Here is an 18,858-nt window from a genome sequence, read left to right on the forward strand (position 1 = left end):
TGTGCTGGGTCTTTTTCTCTAGTTGCGGCAAGCAGGGGCTACTCTCTAGTGTCCAGGCTTCTCCCTGCAGTGGCTTCTCTTGTTGCAGAGCATAAGCTCTAGGGTCCACGGGCTCAGTAGTTGTGGTGCACAGGCTTAGATGCCCAGTGTCGAGTAAAATCCTCCCAGACCAGGGATCAAACCCACATCCCCTGCATTGGCAGGCGGATTCCCAACCACTGGACCACCAGGGAAGTTCATCATTGTGTATGTATAATTTTTAAGGGACTAGAACTTCGGACTCACTTTCTTCAGGTCCCTCCTGAGAAGGCCGTCTTCTCTAAGGTTTAGACCTCGCATTGTTCTCTGGACAGAGCCCCCTGGTACTGCTGTGACCCTGGCCAGGTACTGCTGGTACCCCTGGCCAGGCTGTGACATGCTGCCCACTGCCCGCTCTGGCTAGGTCCAGGTCACCGAGAGCCCCCCGAGAGGGCATGTCATCCCCCACACTGAGCCTGTGTTGCCGCCCCTGCCTGGCTTTTCAGGTCCACCCTGAGAATGAAGACTGGACTTGCTTTGAGCAATCTGCCTCACTTGACATCCGGTCATTCTTTGGCTTTGAAAGCGCCTTGGAGAAGATCGCCATGAGGCAGTACACAGCCAACGTCAAGAGGGTAAGAGGTGGGTTCCCTTGGTCATGGGGAGGAAGGTACACAGACCTTGGAGCCTGCAGACTCTGATCTGCAACCCTGAGACCCTTATCCTTCCTCAACCTGAGTGTCCTCATCTGTAGAATGGCTATTCTAATCAAGTCATATCACGTGGAAAGCACCTGCTCCAGCACAGGGAACCGGAGTCATTGTCCCGATGCTCCTGGGCTCTGCAGAGGGACTTTGTGTGGTGCTTGGTTTAAAGATCTCAGACCATCACTGACTAGAGGCTTGTTAGTGCAGCGAAACAGGTGAACTTCATTTTACTTAAGTTATATTTCTATTCACATGTTTTCAACAGAAAACTTATTCAATCGCTAAGTTGTGTCCAACTCATTTTTAACCCCGTGGACTGCAGTACACCAGGCTCCTCTGCCCTCCGCTATCTCCCAGAGTTTGCTCATATTCATGAACATTGAGTCGGTGATGCTATCTAACCATCTCATCCTCTGCCACCCCCTTCTCCTCCTGCCCTCAATCTATCCCAGCATCAGGTCTTTTCCAATGAGATGGCTCTTAGCATCAGGTAGACAAATAAAAATATGAAATATACAGTATTTTATAATATTAAAAATATATTTATAAACATGTATAATAAATATATAATGAAAGTGAAAGTGAAGTCACTCAGTTGTGTCCGACTCTTTGTGACCCCACGGATTGTAGCCTACCAGGCTCCTCTGTCCATAGGATTGGAATGGGTTGCCATTTCCTTCTCCAAGAGATCTTCACGACCCAGGGATTGAACCCAGAGCTCCTGCATTGTAGGCAAACACTTTAGTCTGAGCCACCAGGGAAGTCAATATATAACATTTAACATATAAATACTTTAAAATATAAAATATACAAATATAAAACTTACTTGTGGGCTATTACACTTTCTTCATTTGGGTCCAAGCCTTAGAAATTGGTGTGTATGTAGCATGCCCAGCACTTCTCCACTTGGACCTGCTGATTTCAACTGCTCTGTAGCCATATATCGGGCTGGGGTGGGAGCCAGTGATGGGCGACGCCCAGGCCCGCCTCCGCAATACTGATGTGTCTCTGGCTTCCAGGGAAAGGAGGTGATCGAGCATTACCTGAACGAGCTCATCTCCCAGGGCACCTCTCACATTCCCCGGTGGACGCCTGCCCTCGCCCGAGAGGAAGACGCCCTCTCCCAGGCTGGGCAGAGGGATCCCAGCTCACTGGAGGTCTGTGGGCCCAGCAGTGCCCAGGACCCGGCTCCTGAGTCAGTCAGTACTGACGGTAGGTCTCAGGCAGCCGGCCAGGTCTGCCCTGGGAGCCACGGTGGGCCTGCTTATTCCTGGGAGGGGCTGGGGTGGGGAGGGTGGCCAGGGGTCCTCTTGGGGTCAGGCTCAGCTTCCTCTCTCCCTCAGCTGCTTTGCCCTCTCTCTGCTCCAGGACTGGCTCGTTTCTGCATCAGGAATGGGCTGATCTGCCCTTTCCTCGGGTTTTATTAGCATTCTAAATTAAAGGAGTAATGCATGATCGTGATAGAAAAAATTCAAACTGTTCAGATGTGAAGTAGGAAGTAAGACTCCTTTCCTCTCCTGAGACTATCTAGGCACATATACATACATAATACACACACACACTTTTTATACACACACACACATGTGGAACTTACATTGATCAAATGAGAGTGTATATACATTCCACTTGATAATTTGCTTTTTTAAAAAATTTACTAATGTTGCTGGAACAACTTTTTGGATCAGTGCATGTGTTGTTGTACTTTGCAGTATTTTGTGGTGTGGTTGCACCATGATTTGTTAATAAACATGGGTTATTTATTATTTTAATTAATTTATTTAGTCTTGTATTGATGGGCATGTAGATTGTTTCCATTCCTTTTTATTTTTAAATTTTATTTATTAATTTTTATTTGCACTACCCCCCCACCCCCCCACACCACACCATGGAACCATGTAGCATGTGTTCCTGACCGGGGAGTGAACCCATGCCCCCTGCAGCGGAAGCACAGAGTCTTTGTTTTATTTTTTTGTCTTGGCTGTGCTGGGTCTTCGTTGCTTCCCGGGCTTTTCTCTAGTCGTAGCAAGTGGGGGCTACTCTCTATTTGTGGGGCACGGGCTTCTCGCTGCGGTGGCTTCTCTTGTTGTGGAGCACAGGCTCTAGAGCTCACATCAGTTGTTGTGGTCTATGGGCTCAGTTGCTCCAAGACTTGTGGGATCTTTCCAGCCTGGGGATCAAACCTGTATCTCCTGCATCGGCAGGCAATTCTTTGAGCCTCTGAGCTACCAGAGAAGCCCCAAGCATGGAGTTGTAACTGAACTGCCAGGGAAATCTCTCCATTCTAATTTTAAATACAAATAATGTGGTACCTCTTTGTGCTTAAGGTTTTAAAAAATATTTGCATGAGCATGTATATAGCATATAATTTTAAAAGTTGATTTGCTGAGTCAAATATTATAGGCAACTAAAATTTTGGTACATTTACCAATTAGGCCTGCAAGAAGTTGTGCTAGTCAATGTTTCCACTATAAATGAGTAGCTGCATCTGTTCCTGACTTCACCCCAGCTACCCCAAGACTATTAGTAAATGCTTTAAACTTCTGAAAGGCAGACTGACCACTGGTGAATTAGTGACCACTTCTTATTTATGAGTGAGGTCACATTTTATTTTTTCATGTTTGGTGACTGTTTTTTCTTTCCTTTCTTCTTCTTCTTTTTTTTTGTGTCTGAATTTCTTTTTTTTGTTCTATATCCATTTTCCTATTTTCTCATCAATTTCTTATTGTTTTGTGAGAACTCTTTGCATATTAAAGCAATTAGCCCTTTGTCATATTTCTGGCTTTTATTGACCTGGAAAACATTCACAATAATTTGTTAAAGGAAAATACCTGGGACACAAAATTGCACATGCCCCATGAATCCAGTTTTAACTGTATGCACTAATGCTCACAATGATTGTTTTCTCTTTGGGGCCATTGAACTGTAAGGGCTTGCCTGATGCAGAGATATATCATGTAACCAAAAATATATCTGGGGGGCTGTGTTTAGGGACAACAAAATTCATTCATTCAACCAGTATTTATTCTGCACCAGCTGTGTGCCCTAACTAGCTGCTGTTGTACATGTGCTTTTAAAATATTTTAAAAAATGTACACAATACCTGCACTTCTTCTGCCCCTTCCTGTCTGTGCTGTCCACCAGCAGAGCTGGTTCTCAGGATGGCTGGTGGGAGGCAGGGTCCTGCCCCTTCCACACTCTCTATGCTGAGCCTTTGTGCTCAGGAGAAAGGGCCTCACATCCTCCTGGAGGCCGGAAGGAAGCTGGTGTCTTGCCTCATCTGTGTTTCCTCTCTCATCCCCGCCTTGCCCTCTCCCCATCTGCAGCATCTCCACTTCTGACCACTCTGAGGGGTTGCAGAGTCTGGGTGGTTCCCCTTGCAGCATCCGTTTACCCAGGTGCCTACTGGCGCGGTTGTCATGACCACCAGCCCTGAGCTCTTTTTGTTCTGGGGGAAATGCTGGGTCCTGCTTCTGGGTGTGCAGTCATTCTGTTTGTTTTCTGACTGTGCCCTCCACACGTGGAGAAGGGGCTGTGCCCACGGAGCCGGTGCTTTATGGACCATCTCCACCCAGTGCTGAGGGCCGAGGATGCCCATATGCCTCACCATGCCAGCATCTGCCACCCCAGCAGTTAAGAGCGGATGACAGTGGGACTTCCCTGGTGGTCCAGTGGTTAAGAATCTGCCTTCCTGTGCAGGGGATGTGGGTTCCATCCCTGTTCGGGGAACTAAGATCCCACATGAAGGTGAACATTGCTCAGTTGTGTCTGACTCTTTGCGACCCTATGGACTGTAGCCTTCCAGGCTCCTCTGCCCTGGAATTCTCCAGGCAAGAATACTGGAGTGGGTAGCCATTCCCTTCTCCAGGGGATCTTCTCAACCCTGGGATCAAACCCAGGTCTCCTGCATTGCAGGCAGATTCTTCACCAGTTGAGCTACCAGGGAAGCCCAATATCCCACATGGTATGGCCTAAATAAAACAAATACAAAAATAAATATTATAGTTCATATCTGCTAACCGCAAATTTTCAGTCCATCCCTCTTCCTCCCTCTCTCCCCTCTGGCAACCGTAAGTCTGTTCTCTACCTCTGTTTCTGTTTTGCAGATAGGTTAATTTGTGCCACATTTTAGATTCCACATACAAGTGATACCATATTTTATTTGTCTTTCTTTCTTTCTTTTTTTTTTTTTTTTACTAGCGTGGGTTACCATAATCCTCCCCCAGGAGACATCCCTGACACAGGGATAGAACCCTCGTCTCCTGCAGCTCCTGCATTGCAAGTGATTCTTTACCCCTGAGCCACTGGGGAAGCCCTTGTCTTTCTCTTTCTGATTTATTTGACTTAGTATGATATTCTCTAGTTGCATCCCTGTTGCTGTAAATGGTATCGTTTTGTTGTTTTTTAATGGCTGAGTAATACTCCGTTGTATGTGTGTATTTACCACATCTTCTTTATCCATTCATCTGTCGGTGGACATTTAGGTTTGTTTCCATGTCTTGGCTATTGTGAATACTGCTGCAATGAACACTGGGGTGCATGTATCTTTTTTAATTAGAGTTCTGTCTGTGTGTATGCCCAGGAGTGGGATTGCTGGATCACATCGTGACTCTATACTGAGTCTCCTGGGGAACCTCCACACTGTTTTCCATAGTGGCTGCACCAACTGACATTCCCAGAGGGTAGGAGTGATCTTGATTTCTGAGAGTCAAAGGGGCATATCAGTCACCACGGTGAGATCCAGCCCCGGCCTGAGTTTTCAGATCGCCTTGCAAATGGGTTGGAAACTCTAGAAGATCTGAAGACCAGCGGCTCTTTGGTGAAAGGACTGCCCTACACTTGGAACTACGTTTCAGATTCTAAATTGGCCAGTGAGGTGAGGGTTCCAGAAAGGGTAGGCAGTGCAGCGTCTCCTGCTTGTTCTGAACCCCCTCTTCTCCTCCAGGGGACAAGCTGGACGTGGACTACATTGAGAGGTGCCTGGGCCATCTCACGCCCATGCAGGAGAGCTGCCTGGTCCAGCTGAGACGCTGGCTGCAGGAGACCCACAAAGGCAAGGTGGGTGGGGGCCGGGGCTGCAGCCTCTCAGCCTTGGGCACGGGGTGGGCAGGATGGGCCAGGTACGCAAGGCTGGGTGATTAGCAATGCCGGACACTTCTATCTCACCTTCTTTTTATTATATCCTGTCTCATGCCTTCTGTACGTAGCACTGATAGTAGTGTTTCCCAGTCTTGGCACGGTTGACGTTTGAGGCCGGACAGCTCTTTATGGGGGGCTGTGTACACAGGGTGTCGAGCAGCATTCCTGGCCTTCACCCACGAGAGGACAGGGGCTCTTCTCCCCCAGTTGTGAAAACAAAAAGTGGCTCCAGACCTTGCCAGTGTCCCCTGGGGAGCCCAGTCACTGCTCTGTAGCCCTACGTTTACAAAACCATGCATACTGTTCTTTTCTAAGAGAATTTTTTTTTTTTTAATTTACCATCCTAACAATTTGTTTTAAAGTTTTATTTATTTATTTTCTTTTGGCTGTTCGGGGTCTTTGTTGCTGCATGGACTTTTCTCTAGTTGAGGCGAGCAGGGGCTACTCTCTAGCTGCAATGTGCGTGCCTCTCATTGCGGGGGCCTCTCTTGCCACGGAGCGCGGGCTCTGGGGCACGTGGACTTCAGTAGTTCGGCTCAGGGCTTCAGTAGTTGTGGCTCCTGAGCTCTGGAGCACAGGCTCAGTAGTTGTGGAGCACCGGCTCAGCTGCCCTGTGGCACGTGAGATCTCCCCGGATCGGGGATTGAACCCATGTCTCCTGCACTGGTAGGGGAATTCTTCACCACTGAGCCACCAGGGAAGCCCTCCACCAAGAGATTTAATGGCTTGGGAGGGTTGATTTTTGACTGCACGTGAAAGTTGTCTTTAGACTCTAAGCCTCCAACATCATGGTCCACCATGTGTGTAGGTCCTGACCTTCAGCTCTGTTGAATAAGAGCTTCCAGCCTCATTATGAGTTGCTCGCCCTTCCTCACCTCCCCCTACTGGGCAGGCAGACAAGGGAATTACTTTAGTGTTGGGTTGGGAGCTTGTTTTCTCATCTGTAAAATGGGCATAATATTAGTGCACATGTGCATGTGTGTGCACACACACACACACACACACACACACAGGGCTGAATTACAAGTGACAATCTCAGTTTAGTGAATACCTTGCTAAGGGCGTTCTTCTCCCTCTCCCCTCAGATCCCCAAAGATGAACACATCCTTCGCTTCCTGCGGGCTCGAGACTTCCACCTGGACCGGGCCCGCGAGATGCTGTGCCAGTCCTTGAGCTGGCGAGAGCGGCACCAGGTGGACCTCCTCCTAGAGACCTGGCGACCCCCCGCCCTCCTGGAGGAGTTCTACGCCGGGGGCTGGCACTACCATGACATAGGTGCGTCCCTTACCTGCATGACGGGGAGGGCACGCTGGGGTCACCACTGAATGCGCTTTGAATGCTCCTCTTCTTTTAGCAGCTTGTTATTTTCCCTTTTGGTTCTGCTGGGCATCTGGAGATGCCTTTGAGATGACAGCCAATGTGAAGGTGGAGCTGGGGTAGACATTTGGGCTTGAGATGAGATGGTTCTCCCAGGGGCAGGGGCAGCCCATCATTACTTATTGTCTGCAGAATACTGCGTTAGTGTCCTGGGGCTGCCATACCAAATGACCTCAAACTGGGTGGCTGAAAGAATAGAAATCCATCCTCTCATTGTTCTGGGGGCAAGAAATCTAAAATCAAGGTGTCAGCATGACAGTGGTCCCTCTGAAGGATCTAGGGAAGGATCCTTCCTGCCTCTTCTGGCATCTGGTGGCTCCAGGCATTCCTCGGCTTGGGGTCACATTCCCCGCCCCCCCATTCTCTGCCTCTGTCTTCACACAACCTCCCCCCACTCAGTATCTCGCTGTTCTCTCTCCTGGGCCCAAGCTGATCCAGCATGGCTTCATCTTGAGATCCTTAACTAATCATGTCAGCAAAGAACCTATTTCCGCACAAGGATACATCCTGAGGTTGTGGATGGACATGAATTTTGGGGCAACCCACTACAAATATCATCTCTGAGTTTTTCAAAGTGAAAGTGCCATTGAAGCCAGCACCTGTTACACTTTTCAACGTCCTTGTTCAAAATTAAAATATTAAAAATTCATATGTATTGATCAGGGCAAGTGCTCGAGTCTCCTGAAAAACTGGTTGGCACACTTGCTTTCAATATATAGTCGATCTTTGTTCTTCATGGATTCTGTATGTGTGAATTTGCCTGCTCATTAAAATTTACTTTTAACCCACAAATCAATGCTCAAGATGCTTTCACTGTCCTTCATGGACGGAGTGACCAAAAGAGTGCGTCCCTTCCCACCTGAGGCCAAACAAGTGTCCTTCTGTCTCCTTGGTTCAGCTCCTAATATAAATGAGTCTCCTTTCTGCAGTCTATTTAGTGCCATTACTTTCTTTTGTTTTTTTGCATTTTGTGCTTTTTTTGTGTGTTGATTTTGAGTCACGGGAAAGTGCTATGCTCCTAAGTGCAAGAAGGCTGTGATGTGCCTTATGGAGAAAATTTATGTTTGATAAGCTCCTTTCAGGCACGAATTACTAATGAATCAACAACACAAACAAGATGTCCTCAAATAGAAACACACTCAAAACAAAGTTAATACTGGTCAACTGACAAAAATGTCATGGCCAGAGGCTGGCAGGAACTTAACCTCCTGTCTCGCCCAGTGAAGTGGTTCTGTGTTTCCTGATTTAGTATTCGAGGTGACTTTATAGAAATTAACTACTGCAAATAATAAGAATTGATTGTATGTATATAATATGTATAAAATATTAAACTTAACATATATATACAGTACATATAGTATGTTATATATGGGCTTCCCTGGTGGCACAGACGGATGGTAAAGAATCTGCCTGCAATGCAGGAGATCTGGGTTCGATCCCTGGCTTGGGAAGATCCCCTGGAGAAGGGAGTGACTACCCACTCCATTTTTATGGCCTGGAGAATTCCATGGACAGAGGAGCCTGGCGGGCTACAGTCCATGGGACAGTAAAGAGTCGGACACGACTGAGCGACTTTCACAATATATATAGTGTGTTATATATATATACAATATGTGACTGAGTGATTGACCATGCACATATAGCATAATGTATCCTAAGCATTATGTAATTCTTTCTCCCATTTGTCCCCTCCTCCCTCCCCCCACCCTAAAGACGGCCGCCCACTGTACATCCTGCGTCTGGGCCACATGGACACCAAGGGCTTGATGAAGGCCGTGGGGGAGGAGGTGCTGCTGAAGCACGTGAGTCAGGGTCCCTGCTCCCGGGAGCCCCCACCCCGGGGTTGCCCGTGGCCGGAGCAGCCAAGAAAACGTCCGCCAGCCCCTTCTCTGCCTTCTAGATTCTTTCCGTCAATGAAGAAGGACAGAAGCGGTGTGAAGGGAACACAAAACAGTTTGGCCGTCCCATCAGGCAAGAACCTGGGCCTGGGGTGGTGGGGGCACGCCCCCGCAAACAGTAAAAACAGCCAAGCTTCACTGTGCATGGATGCCAGGCCGGGCAGCCTGCTAGACACTTCACAGAGATGCCCTCCCCTAATTCTTACAGCAACCCTGATGAGGCAAGGTGTCCTTGTTCTTTATGGAGGGGAGAACCTAGGCTCAGCATGGTGACGTCATCCAAGGCTGCTGAGCGGGGGTGGGGCGGAGCTGGGCTTGGAACTTGGTTCCGGCTGGTTCCGGCTCATGGGTTTTCTGCCTGTGTCACGCAGCCTCCTGGCTTTTTGAGATCGGCTCTCCCACCCCCAAGATCCACCCTCGCCATCTCCCAGGCAGGTGGACCTTGCAGGTGTTGGGGCTCATCCAGTGACCCACCGCCCCCTCTGGCTGCCCCAAACTCCTATTCCTGAGTGGAGTTCCCCCACACCAGTCCTCACAGGGGTGTCACCCCCAAAGGCACTTAACCTTTCTGAGCTGGGGCTTCCTCTTCTGTAAACACTTCCTAGGGTTTTCTTGCGTGCATGCTAAATTGCCTCCGTCAAGTCCGACTCTTTGTGACCCTATGGACTGTAGCCCACCAGGCTCCTCTGTCCATGGAATCTTCCAGGCGAGACTACTGGAGTGGCTTGCCATGCCCTCCTCCAGGCGATCTTCTCAACCCAGGGATCGAACCCATGTCTCTTGTATCTGCTGCATTGGTACTTTACCACCAGTGCCACCTGGGAGGCCCTAGGGTTTCCTCGTGGCTTATCAAAAAGAATGACTTAAGAGGGGATACCAGGGATTTCCTCGCAGCTAGTCAGTAAAGGATCTGCCTGCAATGCGGGAGACCCTTCCTGGGTGGGAAAGATCCCCTGGAAAAGGAAGTGGCAACCTACTCCAGTATTCTTGCCTGGAGAATCCCAGGGAAAGAGCCTGGCGGGCTACAGTCCATGGGGGTCATAAGAGTTGGATACGACTGAGCGACTAAACCAGCACCAGCACCAGATGTGATACAGCTTCCCTGGTGGCTCAGATGGTAAAGAATCTGCCTGCAATGCGGGAGACCTGGGTTCAATCCCTGGGTTGGGAAGATCCCCTGGAGGAGGGCATGGCAACCCACTCTAGTTTTCTTGTCTGGAGAATCCCCATGGACAGAGGAGCCTGGCGGGCTACAGTCCACGGGGTCGCAAAGAATCGGACACCACTGAAGTGACTTAGCACGCAGACACCTCTTTTCAACAATTATTAGTAACACATCGCTGACATCCTGATGAGGACTCTGCCCACATCACTCAGCCCTCAGGCACTTGAATCTGGGCACTCCAGCCTTGGTGTGCGTGCTGAGAACCCCAGTGCCATGTGGCCTCCCCACGGGGGGAGGGTCCACGGGAGTGTCCCCAGTCCCTGCCCCAGTGGCTGCCTCACTGAGACTCTCCGTCCGTCCCTGTCCGTGGGCCCCTGGGTCCCTGCAGACGGTGCTGGGGGCTCTGAGGGGTGGCAGAACGAGGTGGAGTGAGACGGGCATCTCTGCCACAGCTCCTGGACCTGCCTGGTGGATCTGGAGGGTCTCAGCCTGCGGCACCTGTGGCGGCCGGGGGTGAAGGCCCTGCTGCGCATGATCGAGGTGGTGGAGGGCAATTACCCCGAGACCCTGGGCCGGCTGCTCATCGTGCGAGCCCCCCGCGTCTTCCCCGTGCTCTGGACGCTGGTGAGAAAGAGCAAGGAGCCTGAGATGGGAGAGGGTCCCTCTGGGATCTGCCTGTCTGATTATCCTGCGTCAGTTCTTCTCAGTAACGGCTTGACTGAGGTTTAATTCATTTCCCATAGAGCTCACCCCTTCTGGGAGTGCCCTGGTGGCCTAGTGGTTAGGGTCCCAGGCTTTCACCGCTGTGGCCCGGGTTTAATCCCTGGTTGGGGAACTGAGATTCCGCAAAGCCCTGCTCGGAAGCAGGACTCACCCAGCTGGCTCCAGTGGGGGTGTGACCCACTCTCAGGAGGGTGGGTGGGATGGAGCGGCCCCAGGGGCTGGCCACTGCTGCAAGCCCTGACTACCTCAGGGCTGGACGGACAAGAAGAGGGGATGTCCTTGTTACCAGAGCCCCGTGAGAGTTGGCACAGGTGAGGGGGGTGCTTCCAGGGGCGCTGGAGCAGGGAGGGAGTGGGGAAAGTGGTACCCACCTCCCACTGCCTACACCACCCCCTCACTGGCTGCACCAGATGAGAGCCAGCTTGCTGAGGCCCACAGGGACCACCTCCCAGGTGGGGTCTGAAGGAGTGTGACCCACCCAAGTTGGATTTCTAGCTCCCGATTAATCTTCTGCCTGCGGCATTGGCCTGTGCTCTGCTCTGCCAAGTGCCTGGTTACCCACCTCCCTCCTTCCCTCCCCACCTTCCCCAACTATTCACAGAGTCAGACACCACCCCAGCACGGGGACGCCGTGATAAATCAGACTGACACGCAGCTTAGAGTTCAGTATTGAAATACTTTCCATCTGGGATAAACAAAACACGGTTATCCACACAATGGAATATTATTCTGCCATGAAAAGGGAGTTCTGATTCATGCTACAACGTGGATGAACCTTGAAAATCTGAGGCTCAGTGAAAGAAGCCAATCACAGAAGGCCACACGTTGTGGCAGTCTTCTGTGAAACGTTCAGAACAGGCAAATCATAGAGACGGGAAGCATATTGGTGGTTTCCAGGGGCTGAAGGGGAAGGAGAGGGGAGTGACTGCTGGCAGATCTGGGATTTCCTTTTGTGGGGATGAAAACGTCTTGGAATTAGCAATGATGGCTGCCCAGCATAGTGGATGAACTAAATGCCAGAGGATTGTTCACTTTAAAATGGTTAATTCTGGGATTTCCTTGATAGTCCAGTGGTTAGGACTTGGAGCTTCCACTGTAGCAGGTGCAGGTTCGATCCCTGGTCGGGAAACTAGGATCCTGCAAGCCTTGCAGGGTGGCCAAAAAATAATAATAATAAAATAAAATAGTTAACTCTATGTTCTGTGAGTTACACCTCAATTAAAAAAAAAATCTTTCCATCCTGCCTTATCTCCCCCGTTTCAGATCAGCCCCTTCATCAACGAGAATACCAGGCAGAAGTTCCTCATCTACAGCGGCAGCAATTACCAGGGTCCTGGAGGTCTTGTCGATTATCTGGACAAAGATGTGATTCCCGACTTCCTTGGGGGAGAGTGCCTGGTGAGGCCCCAGCGGGCCCTCGGCGCCCATGGCGGGGATGGTCTGTGGCCTCAGGGAGACACGGCTGCAGGTGGCAGGAGGCTGGGGGAGGGCAGACCCCTTGTGCGTGCTCAGCTGGGAAGGGCCCTGCTGGCTCTTTGGGGGCAGAGCTGGTCTTAGAAGCTGCCCCTACGAGAGGTGACTTCTCTCTGGAGGAGGGACCTTACGTTGCTGCTTTCAAGCAAAGCTGAAGTTTCCCAGAAGCTCAGAGACCAGGCCAGTCAAGGGCCTACCCCTCTGTATCCCCATCCAGTAGGTTGCCAGGCAGCAGTTAGCATTTAGCTAACTTTGCAGCCTCTACTGCAAGGGGAGGAGGCTCAAATGTCCCAGCGGCCTGGCCCCAGGAGCTGCTGTACCCAAAGGGACGTATTTATTTCCAACTTACAGCCACATGGCAAGGGATGATCAGGCAATACGTCCCAAGGGAGGTGCCCCCAGACCCCTTTTATTGCTTCCTGGGGGTGAGGCAGGGGGTGACCCTTATCTCATCTGATGTGGGAGGCAGGTCCTTTCCCTTCTCCAGCAGAAATCACAAATAGGACTTTCCTTGTGGGACCACTGGTTAATAATCTGCCTGCTAACTCAGAGGACATGGGTTTGATCCCTGATCTGGGAAGATTCCACTTGCCTCGGAGCAACTAAACTTGAGCTCCTCAACAAGAGAAGCCACTGCAACAAAGAGTAGTCCCTACTCGATGGAACTAGAGAAAATCCACACACAGCAACGAAGACCCAGTGCAGCCAAAAATAAATAAATAAAAAAAATCTCAAAGAGCAATCCTGCATGATTTCAGGATTTAAAAAAGAGAGAGAGAGAGAGACATTTCCTAGAAATTTTGCCAAGCTTGCCAGGTCTCTCCGATTGTCAGGCTCTGTATGCATGTTGTAAGTGTGGTTTCAGGGGTCATAGAGCGCCTTCCCCTGGGTCAGCCAGGCCTGGCTGGGCCCTGACTGTCACCCGGTGTCCTTGTCCCCCAGTGTAACGTCCCTGAAGGAGGACTGGTCCCCAAGTCCCTGTATCTGATGGAAGAGGATCAGGAGCACGAAGACCAGCTGCGGCAGTGGAGAGAAACCTACCACTCGGCCAGCGTGCTCCGCGGGGCCCCCCATGAGGTGCCGGGGTCCTGGGCTGGGAGGGCCTGCTGGGCTGGGTGTCGTCTTAGGTCAGGGGCCCTGAAGCAGAGGCTGAGACGAGGGTTCTTGTGCCCGTGACTTGAGGATCAGCCTCAGGAGAAACCCTTAAGGTAGGCGGTGTGTGTGCTAAGTCGCTTCAGTCGTATCCTTTGCCACCCTATGGACTGTCGCCCGCCAGGTTCCTCTGTCCATGGGGTTCTCCAGGCAAGAATACTGGAGTGGGTTGCCATTTCTTCCTCCAGAGGATCTTGCTGAACCCACATCCCTTACGTCTCCTGCACTGGCAGGCGGGATTTTTACCACTAGGGACAGAAGCTAAGCCAGGAGCTGGTTGCAGCCATAGTCTAGCCCAGTCTGATCCAAGCGGAGAGCGGTGCAGGGGGCTGGCCTCCGTACCCTCACATCAGCCCGTCACTGGCTGTGGTCACCCTGGCGCAGGGAATCGTCCCAGGTGATTCAGACAGAGGTGGATCTGTTTGTCCAGAGCAATTCTTGGACTTGGGGTGGGGAATAGAGACCAGGGTGGGCACCCACACACCTGCAGCTGACTTACGCATCCCAGCCCCCTCCAGACTGGACATTCAGACCTCACCTGTCACCTGTCCCCTTGCAGGTTGCTGTGGAGATTCTGGAGAGGGAGTCAGTCATCACCTGGGACTTCGACATCCTCCGCGGGGATGTGGTGTTCAGTCTGTACCACGCCAAGCAGGCGCTCACGCCGGGCCCCCAGGAGCCTGGGGCCAGGGCCGGCGGGCAGCTAACGGACAGAGGCTGGGCCCTTGGTGCAGATTTCAGCTGCATGGAGGCCCCCCTCATCTGCCGGGAAGGGGAGAGCATCCAGGTCATCTCTTGGGTCATTTATTCATTCATTACGATCACACAGGACCAGTGTCCGCCACGTGCCAGGGTTCCGGGGGAACAGCAGTGCATAGATTGGTCCCAGTCCCCAGTCTCAGAGACCCCGCGGGACAGTAGGGGAGAAAGACAGGTGTGGGTGGGTCCAAGACCTGGAACCGCAGGGCCCCATCTTCAGCATCCTCCCGAGACTCTTGTCAAGGATGCAGGTTGCTGGCCCCGTGCCGCGTGGGCGGGCTCAGAAGCCCTGAGCGTGGGGCCTGGTGTCTGCCTCCTTCGCCTCGGCCTGGTTTCCTGATGCACTGTCGAGTTTCAGCATCCATGCAGCAGGGAGACCGTAGGTCTGGAAACAGCCCTCAGGGACGTGCCACCAGAACTTGGGCCACCCTGCTGACCACCCTCCCCCCCATACTCCATGGTGCTTGCAGGTCAAACATCACTGCCCCCAAACACACACACACACACGCACACGCACACACACACACGCGCACTGGTGAGCAGTGGAGATCTTGCTGGAGGTGTCATCGGTGAATTGGGCAGACGGCTGTCACATCACACTCCAGCATCTTCCACCCTGGGGTCCCACTGAACATCAGCCCTTTTACAAAGTTGCTCTTATGAAAACTGACACCCTCCTATCTGGCTGTCCCTCTGCCCTCAGCAAACTCTAGACACCTTTAAGCTCCCTCTCTGCGTGTGTAGGCTCAGTTGCTAAGTCGTGTCTGACTCTTTGCGACCCCATGGACTATAGCCTGCCAGGCTCCTCTGTTCCTGGGATTCTCCAGGCCAGGCTAGAATCTCCAGGGGATCTTCCTGACCTGGGGATCGAACCTGCGTCTCCTGCATTGACTGGGAGGTTCTTTACCATACCTGGGAAGCCCATACACTCCCTTCTCCAGGTTTCCTCAATTTGCAAATCCCACTCAGCATGATGAAAGCCCAACAGAATCCAGGTTTTTAACCAAACCACACCTCTGTAGTTCCTGCATCCCCTAGACCCTGACTTCCCCACCAGGTTAAGAGGGAGGCTCTCAGTTGCCATGGATATGGGGTAACAGCAGAGGGGAGGCACAGGTGACTTTGGGACACCCCAAAAGGAAGGATTTGCTGGCGGGCTGGTGTAGAAAGGGGCCCCTCTCCCCAGGCGGACCGGGGCCTGAGGCTTGGCTGCTTGTTTCAGGGCTCCCACGTGACCCGGTGGCCTGGCGTCTACCTGCTGCAGTGGCGAATGCACAGCCCCCCTGCCCACACGGCCTGCAGCCTCCCGGGCGTAGAGGACGTCCTGACGGCCGTGCATAGCCCTGGCCCCAGGTGCAAACTCCTCTACTACTACGAGGTGCTGGCATCTGAGGACTTCAGGTACGGGGCCCCCCGCTCCCCGCCCCCACGGCCGGGCCAGGCCCGCAGCATGCCCGAGGTCCCTTCCTTCCAGGCTTGGGGCACGGCACTCACCTCCCTGCTTGCCCTTGAGCTTCTCCAGGGGTGGGGCCCTGCCGTGGGCGCTGGTAAACTCTCCAGTGGCTCAGCCCCTTATCATGGGCGATTGTATCACTTCTGCTTCAGCCTCAGCTGCAGAAACTTCCCTTCAAATGAAACCCCAGACAGCGGCCCACACACCAGACTGATTGGGTGGGCGGGAGAAGAGGGGCCTGAGCCGTCCTATTTGTACCTTCCCTCACTCCTAGAATTCCATGAAACTGGGTTTGGACTGCTGTGGAACATTCTAGAATTATGTCTCACAGACAACTCTCCCCCAGTGTTGCTGGGGAGGAGACAGGGAGGTTAAGCCCTCCAGCACTTCCTGCTTGCTCTGTGACCTCAGGCAAGTCACTTTACCTCTCTGAGCCCCAGCTGTTAGACGGGGACCACCGGAGCCCCTACATCACACAGTTGTCCTGAGGATAAGATGGGTGGGGAAAGTCTGTGCATACAGTAAGCACTCAACAGTGGTTTCTTCCAGGCCTTCTGTTTTATCTTTAAAAATTATTTTTAATTTATTTAATTGGAGAATAGTTACTTTAGAATATTGTGATGGGTTTTGCCATACATCAACATGAATCGGCCACAACTCGTGTTCTGTCTTTTAAAAACAAGTGTGATTTTGCATCCTGCCTCATGACGTGGCTGTGTCAGTTTCCTTCTAAAAATGATGCTTCAGATTCTTTTGTTGTTGTCCAGTCACTCAGTCATGTCTGACTCTTTACTGTGGAGTAGATTTGAAGCTCCAGGAGGGTGTCAGGTCTGGACCTACATCCCAGGTGGAGCTGCAGGGATTCTAGGGGCACAAGTAGCCGGCACAGGATATGCTGGGCTGGGAATTGCCTGGTGGTCCAGTGGTTAGGACTCTGCGCTTTCACCGCCTAGGGCGTGGGTTCAATCCTTGGTCAGGGAACTAAGATCCCACAAGCCACGAGGCAGAAGAAAAATAAAAGAAAGGAAATGCTGAGCCAGCATCTTTACTCCAAAGGGAGTAAAGTGTGTCAAAGGGTGGTGATTCCCTCTTTGGGAGGTGGCTTGTTTTGGCCACTGGGCCTCAGTGGGGGGGAGAGAGACTGAGGCCCAGGGGGACTCAGACCCATAGACACATGTATTGGGGGCTTGCTGCCTCCGGGACGGCAGGCGGAGGCCAAGGGGTGGGCTGGAAGCTGCTTGCAGCCTGTCTTGTCTGGTCTGTGTGGGGGATCCTGCTGCCCTGACCCTGATTGCCTCGGGAGAGTCCCAGTTCAAGGCTGCCCTCGGTGGGCAACTGATGGTCCTAGAGGGACCAGGCAGACAGGGTCCGCCATCCAGAAGCAGGAGACCACGTAGCCACACATGAGCAGTGATGATGCCATGAAGGTCCTTGCCCCAAGGTCATGTTTCAGGAGGTGCTGGTGGCCTGAACACAGGATGCTGTCAGAGCCCAGGACCAGGGCGGGCACAGGGTGGGTGAGGGTGCAGGGGGTTGGGGGAGGTTCTGGGAAGTTACACTCGAGTTGAGATCCAGGCCGTGTGCACATGATCACCTGGGGGTGGGGGGAGCTCATCAAAACGCAGACTCAGATTGCTTAGCTCTTAAGGCATCTCCAGCAAGCTCCAGGAGACGCTGCGCTGCTGGTCCCCGGACCACACTTTGAGTAGCTAGGCCCTAAGTCTGTACTCTCCAACCCGACAGCTACTAGCCACAGACAGCAATTTAAACATAGCGATTAGAATTAAATAAAATTAAGAGTTCAGTTCCTCGGTCACACTAGTCACATCTCGAGTGCCCAGCAGTCCCACATGGCCCATGACAGCCGTGCTGGAAGGCACAGTTATGGGACATGTCTGTCATCACAGGAATGTCTCCTGGATGGCCCTCTGCTCTGTGGTCTGGGTGGCATTTGACGGACAAAATGGGCGGGAGAGAAAGGCTTCCAGCTGCAGGTGCAGACACAAGGTCCCGAGACACGGGAGGTGGGTGCTGGAGGAGCTGAAAGGAGGCAGAAGGGTGAGGCTGGAGATGATGGGGTGCCCTCTGGGTCATGCTGGGCCCCTGGGTCAGAGAATCCCCTGAGAGGTGGGTGGCCGGCTAGGCTCTGCTGGGAAGGAAGGCCCTGCAAGGCAGTGGGCCAGGCTTCACGTCTCATCAGTTTCACTTGCTTTTCCCTCTGCACTTGCCCTCTGCACCCAGGGGGGTTACCAGCCTTGTGGGAAGAGCCCTGGGGCTTCACTGGCATCATCCCCAGCTTTCCCGCCACTCCCAGTGGCCCCAGGGCCGTGTCACCACCAGGAGGCAACGTGTGTTTCCTTCCTCTCCAGGGGCTCCATGTCCAGCCTGGAATCCTGCGCCAGCCGCTTCTCCCAGCTCAGCGCCGCCACCTCCTCCTCCTCGGCGCCGTCCCACAGCAGCTCCCTGGCCTCCAGGTAGTCGGGACCGAGCCCCGTGGGGCAGCCTGCTCGCCTCCCATGTCCCCACCTGTCCACGAGGCCGTGTGGGCTGCAGCCCTGGGTCTGCACCCTGCCAAAGTCGGGCTGTCGGAGGCCCCCGTCGGCTCTTGGGGTGTCGAGGACAGAATCATCTATGACTGGGCTTCGAGTATAAAAAATCAAGGGGTGGGCGGATCCCGTCAGGTCTGGGGGCTCAGTGCCCCCTCCATCTCTGGTTCAGCTTCCCTGGGGTGGCCTCCTTCTCAGGCGACCCCGGCACTGTTAGTTTCCCTGTCCCGCAGCTTGGGTGCAGAAGAGAATCTGTCTCCTGACCAAGTTCCATCCAGCCTCCCAGAATTGAGTCTTATCAGCCTGCTAGAGTCTCAGGCTCATCCCTGAACCAATCACGGTTGCCAGGGGGGAACAGAGAACACTGGTTGGCCTGCAGGGTCTGTGTTCAGTCTGGACCAATCACTGTATGTGGAGGAGGTACCATGATGGGCCCGCCCAGACCACATGC

The 18,858-nt window shown here is 52.5% G+C and overlaps 1 protein-coding gene across 1 annotated transcript in view; it reads left to right on the forward strand.

Moving 5' to 3' along the window:
* Positions 1-18,492, forward strand: part of SEC14L5 (SEC14 like lipid binding 5) — a 33,280-nt gene extending 14,788 nt beyond the window's left edge. The window contains exons 5-16 of the mRNA XM_061152784.1: positions 525-653; positions 1,745-1,937; positions 5,668-5,780; positions 6,947-7,136; positions 8,952-9,040; positions 9,139-9,209; positions 10,754-10,925; positions 12,288-12,422; positions 13,440-13,574; positions 14,209-14,436; positions 15,631-15,809; positions 18,231-18,492. Of these exons, the coding sequence (XP_061008767.1) occupies positions 525-653; positions 1,745-1,937; positions 5,668-5,780; positions 6,947-7,136; positions 8,952-9,040; positions 9,139-9,209; positions 10,754-10,925; positions 12,288-12,422; positions 13,440-13,574; positions 14,209-14,436; positions 15,631-15,809; positions 18,231-18,339 (1,743 nt within the window). The 3' untranslated portion in view covers positions 18,340-18,492. The remainder of the gene's footprint in view (positions 1-524; positions 654-1,744; positions 1,938-5,667; positions 5,781-6,946; positions 7,137-8,951; positions 9,041-9,138; positions 9,210-10,753; positions 10,926-12,287; positions 12,423-13,439; positions 13,575-14,208; positions 14,437-15,630; positions 15,810-18,230) is intronic.
* Positions 18,493-18,858: the final 366 nt, after the last annotated feature.

Source organism: Dama dama, chromosome 10, assembly GCF_033118175.1.
Source record: "Dama dama isolate Ldn47 chromosome 10, ASM3311817v1, whole genome shotgun sequence".
NCBI lineage: Eukaryota > Metazoa > Chordata > Mammalia > Artiodactyla > Cervidae > Dama > Dama dama.